This window comes from Danaus plexippus, chromosome 19, assembly GCF_018135715.1.
Source record: "Danaus plexippus chromosome 19, MEX_DaPlex, whole genome shotgun sequence".
NCBI classification, from domain to species: Eukaryota; Metazoa; Arthropoda; class Insecta; order Lepidoptera; family Nymphalidae; genus Danaus; species Danaus plexippus.
This window is the reverse complement of record NC_083549.1, coordinates 8,066,565-8,085,648: the sequence shown is the minus strand read 5'-3', so window position 1 is coordinate 8,085,648 and position 19,084 is coordinate 8,066,565. Positions and strand designations below refer to the sequence as shown.

Here is a 19,084-nt window from a genome sequence, read left to right as displayed (position 1 = left end):
GCAGTGTGATCTGGACACTCTAATACAGAAAATTGATATTTTTGAATGTTAAATGTTTTTAAATAGTATTTTTTTATTTTAAAACTAATTCATTAAAAAATTGGATTAGTTTCCAATAGTACCTTTAGTATTCTTCATCCATCGTAAAAAAAGCGCATTAAAATATGTATATTCTATAATTTCCGTTTATGATCTGACTTCTTCTGACAGTAGCTATCACAACAAAATACTGTCATCTTCGTCGCCACCTGTTATAAATCTTTCAAAACCCACAATTACGAGGTTCGGGTGTTATAAATTATTAAAATAATATTATATATTTTTGCTACTTTTAACAAAACCTATATTCGAAAGTTATTTAGTTTTTATAAATGAGATATAACACAGAAGAATAACAAAGGGATTACTCTGTAATATCTAATCCGATAATTCGTGTTGTTTGCAGCATCGTAAGAGATAATACATAAGTATTAAAGATGACCAAACTTCTGGAATGGTTATCTATATTGTCTGCGTTCTTTGCCGTGTGGTACTCCCTCGTCGGCGGTTACGTGAAACACAAGTTCATTGAAGAGAATATGAAACTTATAATAATTTCACCCATAATATTTCTAATTTTATTCGGCTTGTACGCTGTTGTTGTCGTTCTATACAGAGTACTCACTTTCAACGACTGTAAAGAAGCCGCTGAGGAGCTACAGAAAGAAATAACGATGGCTAAAAAGGATTTACATGATAAGGGACTTAGATGGTGATCTATATAATATTCCGTTGTTTTAATTATTTATACATGGACTATGTAATTTTAAGTTTAGGTAAAAAATCCTTTTATTCATTACTGATGTGTTAAGTGTTTGTAAATTGAAAGATATAATGATAAAAAAATATTTTTTTAAGATAAATATAAATTTACTTTTTCAAGGATTTTTTTTTTAAGTGTAAGAATTTATTAATTCTTTTATGAGCAATGACTAGGGTACGCTGTTTACATGCAAAATGAATAAAAATATAAACAAATAAGTTCTTTTCATTCCTATTATTGTGATAAAATCATTAATAATCATAGGTTTATAACATACTGTTAAATAAACGAGCGACAATTATGAAATTAAGATATTTTTTTATTTCATTTGCTAGACAGAACTATTTTATACTGTGCCAGTATAAATTGTTGAGTTATAAACTATTTACTCTACCAAAATAAAATCACTCATCATTATTATGATAGCGTTTAAGATTAAAAAATTACAATTTATTTTCTTAAATTGCTGATTAAAATTCCAAATATAAAGTTGAATGAAAAAATCTGAGAAATTTAGTCTCATAATTATTTGAAGACGGTGTCTTGACTACAGCATTAAAAATACTTTATATATAAAAGTGAGAGATGTTCTTTAGTTTACCTATTTTTGTCCTACAATGAAGAAATTTTTACAAAAAAACGTAACCTAATATGGTGTTGATATAAATGAAGAATTGTAAATGATTAAAAATATTCTTAGTTCACATTGTCATATAACAGATGGCGGTATTCCAAACGGTTAAAACTACATGCGTGAGAGATAAAACTAATGTATTAAAGATGTAAGGGAAATAAAAAAAATATTGCTTGAAGAAATATATCTGGTAAAAGTAATGAAGTTTGAATAGTAATTACTTATTTCTGATTATTCCCTGGACTTCATATTTAATGTTCTCACTCTATACATTTGAGCTAGACGTGTATGACATATTATATTGGTAGAAAATTTTACAAATGCCACATAATATTTAAGAAGCATTCGAGATTGAACGTCTTCTTTGTCACCAGAGTTCAAAGGAAAAATGAAACACGATTAATTGGCCTAATATTTATTTGAGCTAAATATTTATTTGCACGTATGTTTCAAAAGACGAAATAATTTAAAAAATATATAAAATATCCATCGCCTTAGTCAAAATCATAAGACATTGTATATCAAGGCTGTGGACTGTAGTGTATCTGAGACATCGGAAGAATACATACTGGCAACACACGATTGACAGATTATACTTAACCTTTAATACAATACACTACTTAACTCAATACATGATATGGATAACGATTATAAAAATAAAATATTTTCTAACATTAAATTTTTAATAGATATAAAATAAAAAAATAAAATTTTTATATAATGAAATATAACTATTCTGTTTAATTTGTAAATATGATTTTATTAGTAGTAAGTTTGACAGAGTGTATCTTTTTTAAGCGTAATATGCAACACGTTTTTCTTTTGTTCTTATTGGTTGACACTCGATATAGTGTTGTTCAAATTGTAAGTTTTGAAAACTTTGCGAAATGCGGTCAATTTATTTGCGTGTGAATTATTTATGTATAGGATTATGAATAAATTAGAAGTGCTAGTTTAAATATACACGCCTCTACGTGTTTATTTTTTCCGAATATTATGTATGTTTAATCTTCGTTACACGAATTCTATAGTGACTAAATAATGTGACAGTTCTACGAGTATAAAACTAGTAAGGATTTTGCGTGTTCAGGCAGTAGGGATGGACGAAAAATAATATTTAGTAATACTATGGAAGATATGTGTGTTACAACTTTTTACGAGTCACATCGAGCAAGTCAGTTACTAGTCGAAATTGAATTAAATGAATCCACAAACTAGAATATTATGCTAATTCCAGAAATCTCAGAGTGAAGCAAAAAGTCACTATTGACTAAAAAGACATCACTGTTTAAGAAAACATTGGTTTTCAGTAACGATGTGTCAAAGTCTGAGACACTGGCGCTTAATGATCCCAAGTGTCTCTCTGGTTTATTTTCCGAAGGCAATTAGTGCGGGATCCGGCTCAGCTGTTCCCGTGCGCTAGGTCGAATCATCAATAACGCCCGGGATTACCCGCTTCTAGTTTTAACATAGGCAACAGCAGTCCAGCATGCAATCAAGAGTAGAGAGAGGAGGAGAGAACATACAGGCTTACGAAGTAATGCATTTATGAATTATGCCTACGGAATATTCTAATAAATAAATTCAATATAGTTTAAACTTTAAATAAACATATTTTTATTTGGAATTATATAAACACATTTAGAATAAGTGAATTTAGCAGCTACATAAAAGGCAATATCGATAGAATTAAATGACTACCAGGTACTTATGTCATTTTATAATAGTGCGTAGATTATTGAATATATTTTAAAACTAAAGCCCTAGAGAGGCGGATTTGACGGCAGAGCATATAGTATATGTATCGATTATCAACTCGCCGGCACTACACCGCGTCCCGTGCACTATGCAAAACCCTAATAGCCGATGATATGAAGATTTAAAGCTACAATTTTAAAGTGTCTAACTACATGACGTGAATAACAATCGTATCATTATATCGTTACTAATATCACTGTTTTATTTCATCTTTATTGAACGCATACAGATTATATATTAAAGATAAAAATAATATGGTCCGTTTAGTAAAGAATTTGCATATTTACGTGATTTATAAAATTCATAATGCTCGTTAAACACTCGATGTATGTTTCGCTCGAAATTCGAATAAACATAGCGAGTGCCTTTATGCATATAATTTATCTTTTGATAGAATGTTATCATTTCTCACGTAATAGCAAAATCATTTTTCTAAACTTACATAAAAGAGCACTTGGTACCGCTTCGTGGACCACAGAGAATAAATCATTTGATTGCATCGTGTCAAACGATCTACCGGACGCGACGGCAGACATTAAACAGTGAACAAAATAATCAAATCAACATACATACTACTTGTTTACGTAAAATTGGTCCGAAGGTTTATTTAATTATCTTTTTACTAATTATTATCTGTGCCATAAATTATTAGTCTATATTTAGATACAGCCACGTGATTTATTTTGTTTAATAATATATTTTTATATTACAGTTTTACTATTCGAATAATATTTATATTCAAGTAAAGTCACACGCTTAAAAGACCATGGTCTTATTGGAAATTATAAAAAAAAATACTTTACATAAATAGGTTACATGAAATTTAGTAAAATTGCAGTAAAACAACGATTTGGTTTCATAAAACTATTGAAAATCCGAAGAACGAGGTTTGTAAACCTTAACTTATATATTGAAAACCCACTCAATATTTAGCATACAGGTTCAAAAACTTTTACACAACTCCACAGATAAAGCAAATGTCACTTAAATATCTAACAGTATAGAATATGTCACATCGTTTTTTTTCTTTACTTATCGACCAGTTTTTTAAGCGTACGACATTTAAGGATCTATTGAAAAAAAAAATCATTCGTTCATTCACTTCAAAATGAACATATTTTAATATGAGCATTACGTAATATTTAAATTTTATTTATTATTATCTTAATAAAAACTAAAGTGATTATAAAAATATTACGAGAGAGAGAGAAAGAGAGAGAGAGGGAGGTAAATGGTGTTCTTTGGCATTGGAAAAATTGTTTATGAAAAGAGATTAGCGCTTACACTGTAACTTACTGTAACTTACTGGTAACTATAAATAGTAAAACTAAGCTTGAATAATGTGAAATCACAGAACATTATAAGAATATGATCTCGAGTCAACTCGCGACTCATAACCAGTTTAATATTTACGCACCATCATAGAGTACTCTTATTACTTACTACCGTGAAACTTCTTTGTATTAGTACAGCGAGGGATGTTCTTGTAAGTACATCAACTGTATACCTATAAGTTGAGTTTGCAGTCGACGGGCGACAGTAAGGTAGTTTACATGTACATTTTGGGAAGATACTCTTGTAGCTTTGATCAGAGCAGAGGGGTTTGATGTACTCCTTCCAGGGTTACGTTCACACGAGCCTGGCCACGGCCACCGCGATGATGGTGAAGCTGTTGATGTTCGTGAGTTGGTAGGCGGAGGAGTTCCCGGCCAGGATCAGCGCCCGCAGCCTCTGTCTCTCCCGGTACCTGGTGTCCTGTCCCGGGGGGTCCAGACATTCGAACTCACAGCAGCGATCACCCACGCGGAAGTTTTTACAGAACTGTCGATAGTTTAAGACATTCATTAAGGCATCAGACGAAACCTCTCAGCATTCCATAGATTCACCGTGCGGGTGCCGGGTCCATCGTTGCAGGGAGAGGAGCTTCAACAGTGCCTGGGGACTTGCGACCCAGGTGTAGGTTTAAGGGGATACTATCTGACACGCGTTAAACGCTCACCTCCACTGTCCAAGCTCCTTTCTCTAGCTAAACGAAGTTGTAAAGAACCTACTAGATACCACAATGAAAAATCAAAATATATACGGACTTTCCGATCTCATTGATCGGATCATATGAAAATGCAATTAGCTACTCGTATTTATTTTGTCGCAAATTTGTGGTACGGTAACCATGGTAACGTGAGATCGTTAAACTTAACAAAAAAAGGATATTATTTCAAATCCAACCGGAAAAAGCAAAAATCTGATTATCTATTCCTTGGGTCCGTCGATCTGTTCACCGTTAACCTAACGTTAGGGGTCAAGTGTTATTCTCGTGATCCCTCGTGGATGTCAATCTACTTACATAAGGCGGGTCGCAGTATATCGCCTTACACCACATGGGTTTCGAGTGGTAACAGACGCATATGGAGCACACTCCAGGTCCAGGAACGTACAGCAGACCGTGCGGGATGGACTTACCCTCCCAGTCCTCACAGTCCTCTTCCACACACGCTGGAAATATACAGACAATTATGAGAGAACTCTTGTCATACATAATACTATACAATTTATTATTTTATAATACTATAGCAGTTATTAGTTTTTTATGACGAGTGACTGTAGTGTGATATTGTTATTATGTTACAGTGTAATAAACTATCATATATAACTCGCGAGACTGAATCTCTTCGTGTTAAACCGTCTCTGATTGTCTAATCGTATACAAGAGAAATTAGTTCTGACAATATGGAGGCCATTTTTCATTTGTTAGAAAATAATGGATTCTTTTAAATTTAATTAATTTGTTAAAATTTTCGGTAAAGTGGATTATATTTTTAATGGGTGTATATTTCTGTGTAGTGATGATCGCGATAGTGGGAAAATATATGCTGGAATATATTGCTTTAAGGTAAGTAAGGATACTCGCGTGTCTGCTTAATTACGTGTTAAATAAAAAAATAGATATATAAAAAAAATTACGCCAACAAGAAAATTTAAAAATTTTGATGTTATTAGAGATTTCATAAAATATTATAAACTGTTCTTGTTTTTTTATGCAACATGACATGAAATGCATTAATCATGAGTGTATACTTAATTATTGTAGATATGAAAAATATATTTAAATGAGATAATAGCTGTCATCAAACAGTAATAGACATTTTTTTTATGCTATGGCCTCATTTGCGCTGGAAATTAGACCTTATTGATGGGGCAAACTTCACTGACAGCTGTCAAAGTTTAACGACACGCAGCGTGTACGTCAAGTGTCAACATTGAACTAATTCCCAAGCGAGTCGTTCTCTGCAATTATCGATTTGACTTATAATTTGAAATCCTAACAGTTTTTCTCTAATGTATAATGTTAGTTGCCGGTAGCAACAGCGATATTGACCTTAAGCGTTAATTATTTTTCATTTAGAGTTGTACGTTCAATGTTTTCACGTACCTACATTGAATACTTCGATCGCGTTAGTCATATAAAAGATGTCATTACAGTAGAGGTTGTATTGTGTTGAATTTCATATTTATATTAAATTATAAAGAATTGATTTCATTTTCTCTCCGTCCGTAATATATTTTATTACCGTCTGAAACAAGTTATACACATATCTATTTAGGAAGGCTAATTGAAAATCTTCGTATCTAAACTTTGTTTAGTGTGTACTTGTTTAAATAATATTAAATCTCAAGATGGTCTCTTTGTCAAACCAATACCAAGGACCTAAAATCAGTAATGTTAATCCAAGTCTCCATCATTATACTATATAGCAAGCTTTGTCCTTTCCTCATTCAATATTCTGTATTAATACTACAATGTGCCAAGATTTATGAATGAAAAGCTACAGGCTCTGTAGAGTGACGATGTAAGCTTAAAGCAAGGGGTATGTTGATCACATTGAAATACATGACTTAAAATTAACATTTCAATACATATACTAAATCTTATATCAGACATAACATTGTACATAAAAACCGTGACCCGGGTCAATTTATTTATCGTAGCGTATCTGATACTTGATCACTGAACGATGTTATAATGAGTGGTCGCTGAAGTGAGTCGCGGGCTCGGTGGGTCTGAGCCGTTAACTCATTACAAAAACGATTCATTTAAGAGGTTTTTTAACGAACATGAATGAAACGGTTACACTCAATACGCGGACAAACCTATCTGTAATGAAATCAATGTTTTTATTGAAGTAATATAGAGCAGGGTTCTTCAATCTGTGGGTCACGACCCCCAGGGGGGTCGAAGGAGGGGTCGCGAAGCTTTTTTAGTGCAGTTACTAAAGATGGGGAAAGGTACAGCAGTAAAAAAGAAATAATAACATTTTTAAATGTTACTAAGAAAAATGTTAACTAAAAGACGTACTTCATCATTTGTATGAACAAAAAATAATAATCACTTGTGAGATATTATGCATCACAATCATTGATCTATCTTTAAACTAAAAACTGTAATAATCTGATGCGGCCCGTCAATGCGCAGGTTGCGCTTGTTTTTCATTCACCAATTTCTTCCATCGTGTATCCGTTTCCGCTACACTCAGAGTTAAGTCGTTTTCCAAATTGAAACGATTGCTATCCTTGCTTTTTTTTTGGGCCAATGACGAATATGTCAACTCGCGCAAGTACGAGGTTGCAAATGGAATCAAAAACTTCAAAGTTTCCATTGTTAATTCTGGGCATAATGAAATAAATATATTGAACAAAAGTCTTCAAGGGCGAATGAAAATGTCATCACTGCTAAAGAACAAATTCATGGCTTTGTTAAAAAAAATAGACTTGTGGTTATGTCTCTGAATCAAAACAACTTAGATTCATTTTCTGCGACACAGTCTTTCATAGAATAAGTCGGGTGTGAGATAAACATCAAGGAATTTATAGCGGGTATGAAAATGGTGTTTTAAAAGTTAAAAGAAGAAGTATGTGGTTATTTTTCACTGCAAGAGATATCGAGGAGTACTAGGCAAAGGTGGATCTTAAATCCGTTTTTAGTTGCATGTATAAATGACGCAAATTTGATAACTAACAAACAGACTTAAAATTTTCACGTCTTCCGCGTTGAGGGACTCCGCGCATTATTTTTTTTAATCTGCTACATAGGTGAAAATTTGTCGAAATTGACCTCACTTGTTATTTAAATGACAATTATTATTATGTTGCAATGAATCTATTAAATAAATGAAAATTCGTAATGTTAAAATGAAAAAAGGATGGGGAAGAATTCAACTTTTACTGAACTCATACTGTTTCTTTTAGAGAAACTTTATAAACATTGCTTACAATTCACTATTGACCCACTCATTTACGCTCGCTCCCTCTCTTTCTACTCCCCCTCCCCAGGAGCGTTAAAAGTATAACGCAACCTTGTTGGAAGTCGCATAAGAAGTTTCACTTTAAAAAACCTTTCCGACGTTTTAGTGTAAAAAAAAACAACTAAATATTGATGATTAAGGAACAAACTACATAACAAAGATACCTTATATAATGTTTATATAATCTACAAAATAAATGTAACGAAATAGTTAATTGCACTACTTAATATAAAATTTATACGTGGATCGAAAACATCGTTTTATTTTTAATATAATTCTGCGAACGGATAAATGTAAAATTTAATACGATCAAAGACTACGTACAAAAATAAGTGCACAAAGCAAGTACCAAAAAAAAAACACACTACCATGACTCTGACACGCATACACACATATAATACATTAATGTGTGAAAATTCCTCAATGTGTGCTTTGTGATTTTCGTCAAACATATCTAATTAAATTTCTATTGTACTGAAATAATCGATTAATTATGGTCGGCTATCGATCGTGTGGGGCTATCCAGATATCCAGATGATGAAAGTAGTCTGAACTAATTTTTGGACAACTACCACATCCTAACATTTGAAACGGGATTTTCATTTAATGTTCCTATGGTCATGGTTACTAGTCTATATTAAGGATATAAGTTAAATGTAAACCAACCGAATGTTAGAATAATTAATGTTTATTGGAATTGCTTCGTAAACGCTGATCCAAGGTTCAGTGACCTGTAACAGGGGCAACATCAAGCGCTACTAACCTACCCTTACGTTCTATGTAGCTTCTGCGAAACCGAAATCTTTTGCAGAGTATTTTTTTTTCTTCGTAAGAATACAAAAAACTTCATTAAAAATTATTGTTTTATTCGTTATAATATAACTAGACTTCCTCAACATCCCTAAAAATACACTTTTTATGATGCCTCTCAAAGAAAAGTCCATTGTGAGGTGTTACCTCTTCAAGATTTAAACAAAACAAAAAGAGGCCTTAAAATGCACAACACCTTCTGATTAATGAGAAACACCTGAACTCTTGAAAGGCGCTTGACGTAGAATTCAAAAAAAGAACTATAAGATAACACATAGTTTAAAAAGTGCAAGGCGTGTGTGACGTCACAACACACGCTCAATGACTACCTAACCATCTGATCTGTACCACTTTGAGATATTGCCTGAAAAATGGGAAAAATACTGTCGCTGCATTTTAAATTATTATATTTTTGAGTTGGCTATTATTACTCATAGACCATTCAGAGGAAGCTTTCTGTAACTGGTAACACTGATAAAAATGATGTATTTGATTTAGTTGCAACTAGGTATCAGCCTCGGCCTCGCACGGGCTCTTTACAAAAAATATAAAATAGCCAATTTAATTTTGAGAATGATTAAACTTATATTATGATAACCTTCAAATGGTACGCCCGATTTAAATGATTAAAAAAAATATTTACAGATACTGATGCAGTCTTGAAAACGAAGGAATTTATTTTGATAAGGCTTAATACCGTTTTTATGTAAATAGCTTTCCAATAAACGCTTTAGGAATGCGAATTTTTAAAAGTTATAAAAGGGATATAGTATGTTATCCTTAAGGTAGGTATAGACATATACCAACGCGGACTTTTCTGTAGACCTATGTAAGATACACAATTCCACCATATATTATTTTGTTATATCTCACAGACTTTAGGCATCGTTTTCGTTAAAAGCTCTCAGACGGCTCATTTTTTCCCGACATTTCAAACAAATATCGTTAATGTACGCACAAGTAAATACAAAAACTTAACAAATGATATACTAAAACCTTCCTCGAGAATCACGCTAGCTAGTTGTGATAACTGTTTGATAATCGGTGCAGTAGTTTCTCCGTTTATCTCGAACAGACAGACAGACAGACAGAAATGGCGAGGGAGTTTGTTTCATGATATGTACATATTGATGATCAGCCAAATATATAAAATGATTACACTATTATATACCCTTTAAATGAAACTAATAATTTTGGGATAAACTACGCGGATTTTTATTATTTAAAAAACTACATAATCTAATTATATACCCTATATATGTATGTATATACGTTACACTTTGTTGCGAACTCATAATTTATACTTATGGTTTATTTGGATATCACGATGTTAATTTCGATGAGGAATTGAAGAGTAAACTGAAAATGAAATCACTATTTCAACGAACTTATATTTTTACTTTAGCTACATTTCTTTCACATATTACTGTTTTTATAAAAAAAAAAAACTGTTTGATGTCATCGTGGGCATGGAGAGGATTATTTTCACCTTTGAATGAATTCAATATCAACTTCATTGCACAAAGTTCACTGCACTTGCTTTAATAAAGAAATGTGTGAAAGATGTAAGTGATAACAAAAAAATCTTGTAATTATCTCTATAACCTTGAAGCCATGAACAAAAATTCAAATAGAAAATTTATTATTAAAAATCAACCTTTCAACACAACAATCAAACGCGCGACTACAGAAACATCGCGTTCTGATCCCCAGACCCCAAGCAACTGGATTCATAAAACAATAATATTGGATTACAAGTTAATCAAACTACGTTACAACAATGTATGTCATGCGATGTGTTAGTTGCACGGCGATTTGTTTAACTGGTTCAAGTATCGATTAAAGGATATCATAAAATTACGACCTCTAACTCGTTACTGTCGTACGCTTTACGATAGACAAGTACACTAGCTATGACTGTTACGAATCTTAGACGTGTCACAGATTTGATATGTATTAATGGAGTCTACAAATATATACACATATGCTAGATAATAGTATCTCCATTTTTGACAGTCATTGTTCTGTATACAGTGCCCTGTCTACGACAGTATTCCCACCCCCAGCCCGCATTGTCAAGATACGCAGCTGTAAACGTTTTCCTTACGTGAATTCGCTCATTACTGCAGAAACGTTGATTAGTCATTATTGAATAAAGAAAAAGAGACACTTCGTAAGGATTGTGATTACGTGAACTTGTGTTATCTAAATTTAAATATTTTGAGCACATAAATTATTTAATATTTTAATTGCATTGATTTATGCATAATTAAATATGTATATTCAAAAATATCGTAATATAGAAATGAATCTAAAAAAACATTTATACATAATTCAAATGACATTATTGTTCTGTCAAATGAACATAAAATCCCGATGTGGGTCTCGTGACCACAGACTATAAATAAACAGTATCTATAATATACATGTTGTATAATCTGTATGAATGACAGTTACAGAGCTTTTACGATCACTACGATGGTGGAATACTTCTGGTTATAAAAGTTGATCTTCATATAACAATCATGAAAACTATGTTTAGAGTCATTATTATAATAATGTTGTGATAATGAAATAAATTCTTGAAAGAATTTAAATTAGAAAATACGAAATAACAAGGGAATGAACACGTTATTGCGACGCCATTTACCAGAAGTCGTAAACATACGTCTTGCACCAGCATCTTGATAATGTTTTTATTCTATATTTTTTAATTATTGATATAAAGGATATTTTTTATCATCAAAGTATTTAATTTAAGATTTTTCACATTTTTAGAAAAATAGAAAATATAAAATTAAAATAAAAACATAAACAAATTTCTAGACGTAAACCTATTTTAAACTTAAAGAACATTAATTTTCTGTAACAGAGAACAAGTTTTAAAGTGCACACAAAATTTAAATAGGGTTAACTGTTAAGATAATAAAACCTTTTGGATCTTTGGAAGATGAGAGGTTCATTATGAAGATAGATAATAATGACGAGAAATTATTATATATTTATAATAAGTAAAAATAATCACATAATGCCAAGAATCCAATGCATAAAAGGGAAAATAGAAAAAAATGTTATAGATAAAAAACATTTTTTAAGGAAGGCCGGAATGAAAATCATTTGAAGGTATTCAATAAATGCTGTCTCTTTTATAGCCGATATACAATCTAATACAAGCTAAGAGAAAAAAGACTTTTAATTAAAAATATTCATATTACATTAATATGCATAATGTACATATATGTGTGTGAATTAGGGAGCACTCAGAGCGTCTGATGTTGGTAGTAGGTGATGTGCTGATTAATTACAGTCATAGGAATACGAGATTTATGTTCGAGATGAACTTTTTTATTTAAGTCTTAGAATGAGGCGAAGACTTTTGCCTTAACTAATTAAAAGAGTAATTAAAAATGTATTTTTGTAAACATTATTCATTTTATATAATTTTTATGAGGTTTTAATATTGTATATTAGTATCTACTTATTAAAGAAGTTATAATAATTATAATGAAACAAAATCGATTTTTTGGTTCAGGTAAAATCTTAATAACCTCTATAGATTATCCTATCAAAATAAATTTAGGTCCGAGGTTAATTGGAAAAATTAATAGAAAAATTAATTTATTGACGAAGATGTTACGAGGAATTGAAAATATTTCTAATAAATTTTAAAAACATATATATATATATATAAAATATTATATTATAATACAAATTATTAATTGATAAAAGATAAATTGTGAAAGCTGAATAAGTTGTCCATTCCCAAACGACATCTCACATAAAAATCCAATTTTAATTGGCTTCATATTTATATGATCTTCAATAAACTAAGGATTACGAAGCCGTATTAGGTTTCATTAATGACAAATAACTAGAGGTTATTAAAATTTAATTAACATGAACGCATCTTTAAAATAAATTTAATATGACACGAAATGATTTTAATTCAAAGTGGATTTACGTTTTTTTTTTTTGTTTTTAAAAGGAAAGAAAGTATTACATTAAGAATAGTGAATGAGTAACCATTTAAACCTTTTTCCATGTAATCCTATTTTAACCGAACGTACTTTTAAAACAACAGTGATGAAGTGATGAAGTCCACGACCTCATCACTGCTCGTCTTTGATCTTTATAATAAAATGTTTAGTGGATTATCGATGTAAAAATTCAAGAGATTTTATATTAGATCTTATTGAATTAGATTTCAAATTATTTTTTGACGTGCACAGAGTAATGATAGCAAACACATTGAGTGTAGTCTGTGTAGTATCTACTCTGTATTCGCTCAAACCATTTAAGGATACCACTGCATAGTAGTGAATGCAGTATGAAGGTTTTAGTGAGATAAAAATTTGCATGGAGGTTGTTCTAATAATAATTTACTATTGTATCTTATTGATTTCATATTTTATTCAAAAAAACAAAAAAAAAAGCATTTAAATAAAAATCCTACATGTAAGGATCGTTTTTTCATTACATGGTCTATATATATTTCTTTATTTAGTTCCTTAACTTGAATGTTTCAGTTTTGTTCCTTATAAAATATTAACTCTGCTTTGAGGAGTATTTAAAAAAATAGTAACGACAATTACCTTGCGTGTTTAAAATTTAATAAGCTGTACATTTGACTTTATATTAAAATTAAAACCGGTTCACTGTTAATATATAATTAAATACCAAATATTTACAGCACTTAATGCATTTCGATATTGTAAAACTATAATATATGTATTTTAATTAAATAAGGGGACATACATACATACAGTTAGTTCGGTGAAGGAAAACATCGTGAGGAAACCTGGACTTATCTTCTAATTATAAGTTTGAAATGACCAATCTGCCTTGAGCGAGCGTGGTGATTGACGCTCTAACCTTCTCCATGTTAGAAGAGGCTACGCTCAGCAGTGGGCTCCGATATGCTGATGATGATGATCCATAGTGGTAAAGAACTGTAGTTTGTCAGTTGTGTTATATTTTAATGTTAGTATAGATCGGTTAACTGAGAAGTTGTGACGAATTGAGTGCAACAAAATAGTTTTATTGATAAAATTATCATTGTAAATTATGGGTCAGCAAGTTAGAATATATTTCCTAATGCCTTTATTATGGAGTGATAATTTAAGTGATGTTTTATTATCAGTATGAGATCATTATCTTGGTGTAGTTGGTGTTTCCACTCGTGATTCCTTCGTTAAACCTATCTTTATATCCATTGTTTTACTAACTCGGGTAAAGCCACAATGGCCTATAGCAATTGTAACGTTATTCTCCGATAATTACCAGTTCGTATAGTTCTCGATGCGATGTATTTTTTATTCTACAGTGTATATTAATATTTATACAGTGTAAATAATATAGTTATATACATTGTAAATTAATTCATGATCTCCGTAACAACAATTGCCTCTGAAAGGACTTAACAAACGGAATAAGTAAATTGAATATGATTTATGAATGAAAAACTATGAAACATTTGGTATTTAGTTTAACTTTACAACTCCTGCTAAGGATACAAACACATCGATAGGTGTTCTAAATGTTTGGTTTAAAAAACATATTTCCCCAATTTCTTAATCACCGGTTTAAAAATAATTATGTTCATAAATCAGTATAGTTTTCTCTATTTATGGTAATAAATTATTTAAGAGTAATTTTTTTATTGTATTCTGTTCGTGATCGATAGTTTTTAATTGAAACTGAACAAATATAAACATTATTAAGTAAAAATTAAGGACGACGTTATGCATTATGTTATAAGAAAATAATAATAATTATTATATATATAGCAACATATTTCCACATACGTACTGTTGTCAGTGTTGAATTAATTCTCTTTAGCCTTACTTTATCTTACAAAGACCTCCCCTTCATTACTCTTCTGCGGAACTATTATTTTGTAAAATATGAAAAAACACAGAGTTAGATGCTGGCAGTGAGTTTAAACTCATTACTACAAGTGTTAAGTTTGCAATGATAGTAGATCGTGAAGGTGGTCATAAAGTCTTTGTGTTGCATTGCTCGAAATATGTTGGTTTGGACCCACGTTAAGGAGGTCCTCCCCAAACGACAGCTTCCCAGTTCTGTCGCCTCTTCCACCACATAGCCGATTGTTTCTGTTTCTGCCTTCATCACTTCATATCACATGACTCCATAGTGTTGTACGCAAAGCAACAAGGCCAAGTTATCGATAAAGCGGCTTCGGATAAAACGCTATAAAGATACCGGCAATCGGTTTACTTGTAATCTTATTTACGACAATGTTAATTTAAATTTAATTATAAGAAAAACTTCTTGTACTATATTCGAACTATGGAGGATGTTTGCTTTATACGTATGAATGTATGTTGTAGGACTTGTAACTCAGGACATTACATTGTAATGCAACATAGTAACTAATATATAAGAAGTCATATATATGTGTATATGAATTGAATGAGGTAGTAAATATATGCAATATAATTTAGACACTGAATAGATTTCGTTTATAAAACAAATTAAAGTTTTACGAATGAACTAATTTAATGGCGCTTCTTCATCCGTGATGAGATGCACGATTGGCACATGCATGTACGGTGACTTCACTAACATGTGGAAGGACACAAGAAGAGTCGCTGCTATCAGCTAGTATATATATAAAGGTAACCATGTAACAATAGTTATTTAAACCACACATACCTTAGTTAATTCCTTATTCGCATTCTCACGTAGCAAACATAATTTTCTTTTTCAGAACTAAATTGTATTTTATATACTCGTCCTTAATAATAAAAGAATTGTATATAAATAGTATCGTTTAAAGGTGCACATACTTCTTGCTAAATGTGTCATAAATATGTATGTATGTATATATTTTATACTGTAACTTTAATACGAGTTCACGTAGACGAAATAAACACAAGTATACAAGTATAAAAAGTTTTGTCACCCATAAACGTAGGGATATGTATGGAATACTGAAAACTGAACGTTTAGTTTGACGAACACTTGTAGTAAGGTTATTGGTACCACTAACTAGTGTCTCCCTATTTATTGATAGCTATGAATGTATAGTATGTATTGGCTTATTGTCATATTTATCGTATAATCTCTGATTTACGTCTTGGAATGCCGTAACTCAAAAGCTATCTACTATGACCTGCGACCTGTAACTGCAAATCATTTCCGTCTAACGTAAACGTCATAACTAAAGTTATAGAGTTAGTCAACATTTCAGAATAAAGAAATTTTTGAATTTAACTTGTGCTTAGTTTATTTTAAGCTATCTGTATGCTTAGTCCGAGTCAGCATTGTCACACAACACACAAAACGTTTTGCGTTTCTTATTCAATAACCTTATTTAATAATACGTGTTAAGATCTATGAATGAAAACTAAATACGGAACAGTTTGATAAAAACTTTTTGTAGGCATACTGAAATATTTAACGTGTTCAATATTTATAACATACAATAACCATCAAGGCGATTCACTTAGAACTTACTTTATCGAGTATCGCTTACCACAAGTTACAGGAGAAATAACTGTAGCGGTTACCGTTGAATAAGTTATGAGGATGCAGGGACGGGAGTTATTATTTGTAACAAAACCTCAGCAACCTTTATGAAACCTTTCAGCAATATATTAAAGCTAATTAAATATTTAATCGGAGCTTATAAGGAGTGCGGGTGTTATACATGAAAAAGTAGAAAATATAATTATGTACTTAATGTATAGATTTTTCTTTAAAACTTTCAAATATGTACAGTAATATATACCTTCCTACCTGACGATAAAGGTGAAATATCTTTCTCTAGTTGAACCATCGCATATAATATTTTAAAGCGAAACTTTTTAACCCTCCTAAATTTTTTTTCGTCTATCTATCGTTTGTCGCATTACAGCCGGACAAGGGGTAGGGGTAAAGTAGAGTCCATTAAGGCAACCAAGGGCAACATTACCGTGCTCACGGCTCGCACTGGTTTACCGTATATCATGCGTGTGTAATCCGCTTTTATAGTAAAAAATTTCGAATCATTAAGTTAAAAACCCGATTTTAATATTCCAAATGGAGTGATTCTGCCGAAAACTGCAATCATATGACTATGACCTGACGAAAATTTTACTTTCACCGTGGTTTCATAATACTATATCATGCTTTTTAAATAATTAAAGAAAAAAAAATCATCATTTAAACATTTTAGAACAATAGATGACTATACATATAAAAACTGTCTAATATTTATTACAATAAGATTTTTCCTGATTATTATTAAATGTTATCAAAGAACATGTCCAACGATCGCTTAATATGTAAGTATTAGAAAATATTTTATGAACTAGGATATATTTTCCATACAAGAATTTCAAATACATTGAAACTCGGATTTAAAAACGTAACTATTAATTTAAACCTTCTCCAGTAAGCTTATGTGTAGAAAAAAAAATTATTTACTTAAAAATAGAATTTAAACGAATACGTCTTTAATAAACTTAAATACAACTCCAGATAGACGTTTTATTATTAAAAACATTTTTTCTTTGTATTTTTTTTACATAAAAAAATATGAAACTTCATATGAATTTATTCTTTTGAGACATTTAAGTTTTCTAAAGAAATTATTTACAAGTAAAAGTTTGAAAAAATATCTTTTTTTTGATCTCAGTTATTTTTTAAATCGAAAATTAGGTAAAAACTTTACGGGCTTTGAGTTTAAGGTGTAAGACCTTTTTCTTCTTGATACCAAGGTTGTAGGTCAAGTGTTTTTTTAAATGCATAAAATGTCATTTTGAGTCGGATTACAAGCTGTATCTATGTTTTAACATTATGACATTAAAAAATATACTGATATTACTTAAATAAAACCTTGTTTTCGAGACAACCTGAGATAAAAGAAAATGTCTATCTGTTGTAGAATAATTTGATGTACATTATTGTATATATATCGAGATTCGAGCCATATTTTCAAGTTATTTTACCTTATTTAACGTATCATTGTTCTGGTTAAAATGTAAACTTTATTTAAAGTTTGTGTCGCTGTAGTTCAACTTCATGTCAAGAGACTCTTCAACTGGTGACATGAATTTTAAAATCTCTACCGGGTTCACTGTTTCATTCTATACTTTTTATAAGAACAATAGTTATAAATTATAAAAATTTTATATAATTAGGTTTTTGTTATTATATATAAAAATAAAATGCAGACAGACATTGTAAAAAGAAGTTTCTCCTGAAATAAAAATCACTAGTCCTTAATTAAAAGTCACTAAATATAACTGACACATGTCACTGTCAAATAAACGAAAGGTGTAACTCACCGGCGAGCGCGACGAGTGCGGCGAGTAGCGTGACGGCGAAGTGGAACGCAGAGCCTGACATGTTGCTCCGCGGGCTGGCCGCAGTCGACTGCCGTGCCGCCGTCCCGCGCCCCCCACTGCGGCAGCCGCCCGCCGCCGGCAGCGGCGCGCTTTATTCCGTTTGTTTGCTTCCCGCAAATCATTTTTGGATTTGGAATTATTCAGCTTACGTTTGTTTTATCATTTAGATTTTATGTGATTGTCTTCAAATTATTCGGAAATACTTGCAAAGTAATACAAGATATTATAATATTCAGATATATTTCATTAGGTCATTATGCCTATTCATTAATAAAAAAATATAAACATTTTGCTTTATTAATTGTTACATCAAAAAAATTTAATGGAACCAAAAAATACATACATATTTTGCCCTGATTTCTGAACATGAATAATGAAAAAATAACAGTTTAAATATAAGTAAAGGGATGTAATGCCCGACATAAAA

At 31.1% G+C, this 19,084-nt stretch overlaps 2 protein-coding genes across 2 annotated transcripts; one reads left to right on the top strand and one right to left on the bottom strand.

Annotated features, from left to right (window-relative positions):
* The first annotated feature begins 193 nt into the window (after window positions 1–193).
* Window positions 194–1,112, top strand: LOC116767955 (dolichol-phosphate mannosyltransferase subunit 3). The gene is made up of 2 exons (XM_032658552.2): window positions 194–282; window positions 446–1,112. The coding sequence occupies exon 2, from the start codon at window positions 477–479 to the stop codon at window positions 753–755; it is 279 nt and encodes a 92-aa protein (XP_032514443.1). The 5' UTR covers window positions 194–282; window positions 446–476; the 3' UTR covers window positions 756–1,112.
* A 723-nt stretch (window positions 1,113–1,835) lies between these two features.
* On the bottom strand, window positions 1,836–18,725 carry LOC116767977 (integral membrane protein DGCR2/IDD-like). The gene is made up of 3 exons (XM_032658582.2): window positions 18,598–18,725; window positions 5,539–5,687; window positions 1,836–5,015 (listed from the first exon to the last, which is right to left on the bottom strand). Exons 1-3 carry the CDS (start codon window positions 18,656–18,658, stop codon window positions 4,824–4,826), a joined length of 402 nt encoding a protein of 133 aa, XP_032514473.1. The 5' UTR covers window positions 18,659–18,725; the 3' UTR covers window positions 1,836–4,823.
* Between the last annotated feature and the right edge of the window lie 359 nt (window positions 18,726–19,084).

Bases quoted from the DNA above. Each gene is read 5' to 3' on its own strand.
- LOC116767955 (XM_032658552.2), top strand. From the start codon at position 477: ATGACCAAACTTCTGGAATGGTTATCTATATTGTCTGCGTTCTTTGCC.
- LOC116767977 (XM_032658582.2), bottom strand. From the start codon at position 18,658: ATGTCAGGCTCTGCGTTCCACTTCGCCGTCACGCTACTCGCCGCACTC. The intron at 5,688-18,597 runs GTGAGTTACACC...GTATATTTCCAG, and splicing joins CGCACTCGTCGCGCTCGCCG to CGTGTGTGGAAGAGGACTGT. The intron at 5,016-5,538 runs GTAAGTAGATTG...AACTATCGACAG, and splicing joins TATACTGCGACCCGCCTTAT to TTCTGTAAAAACTTCCGCGT.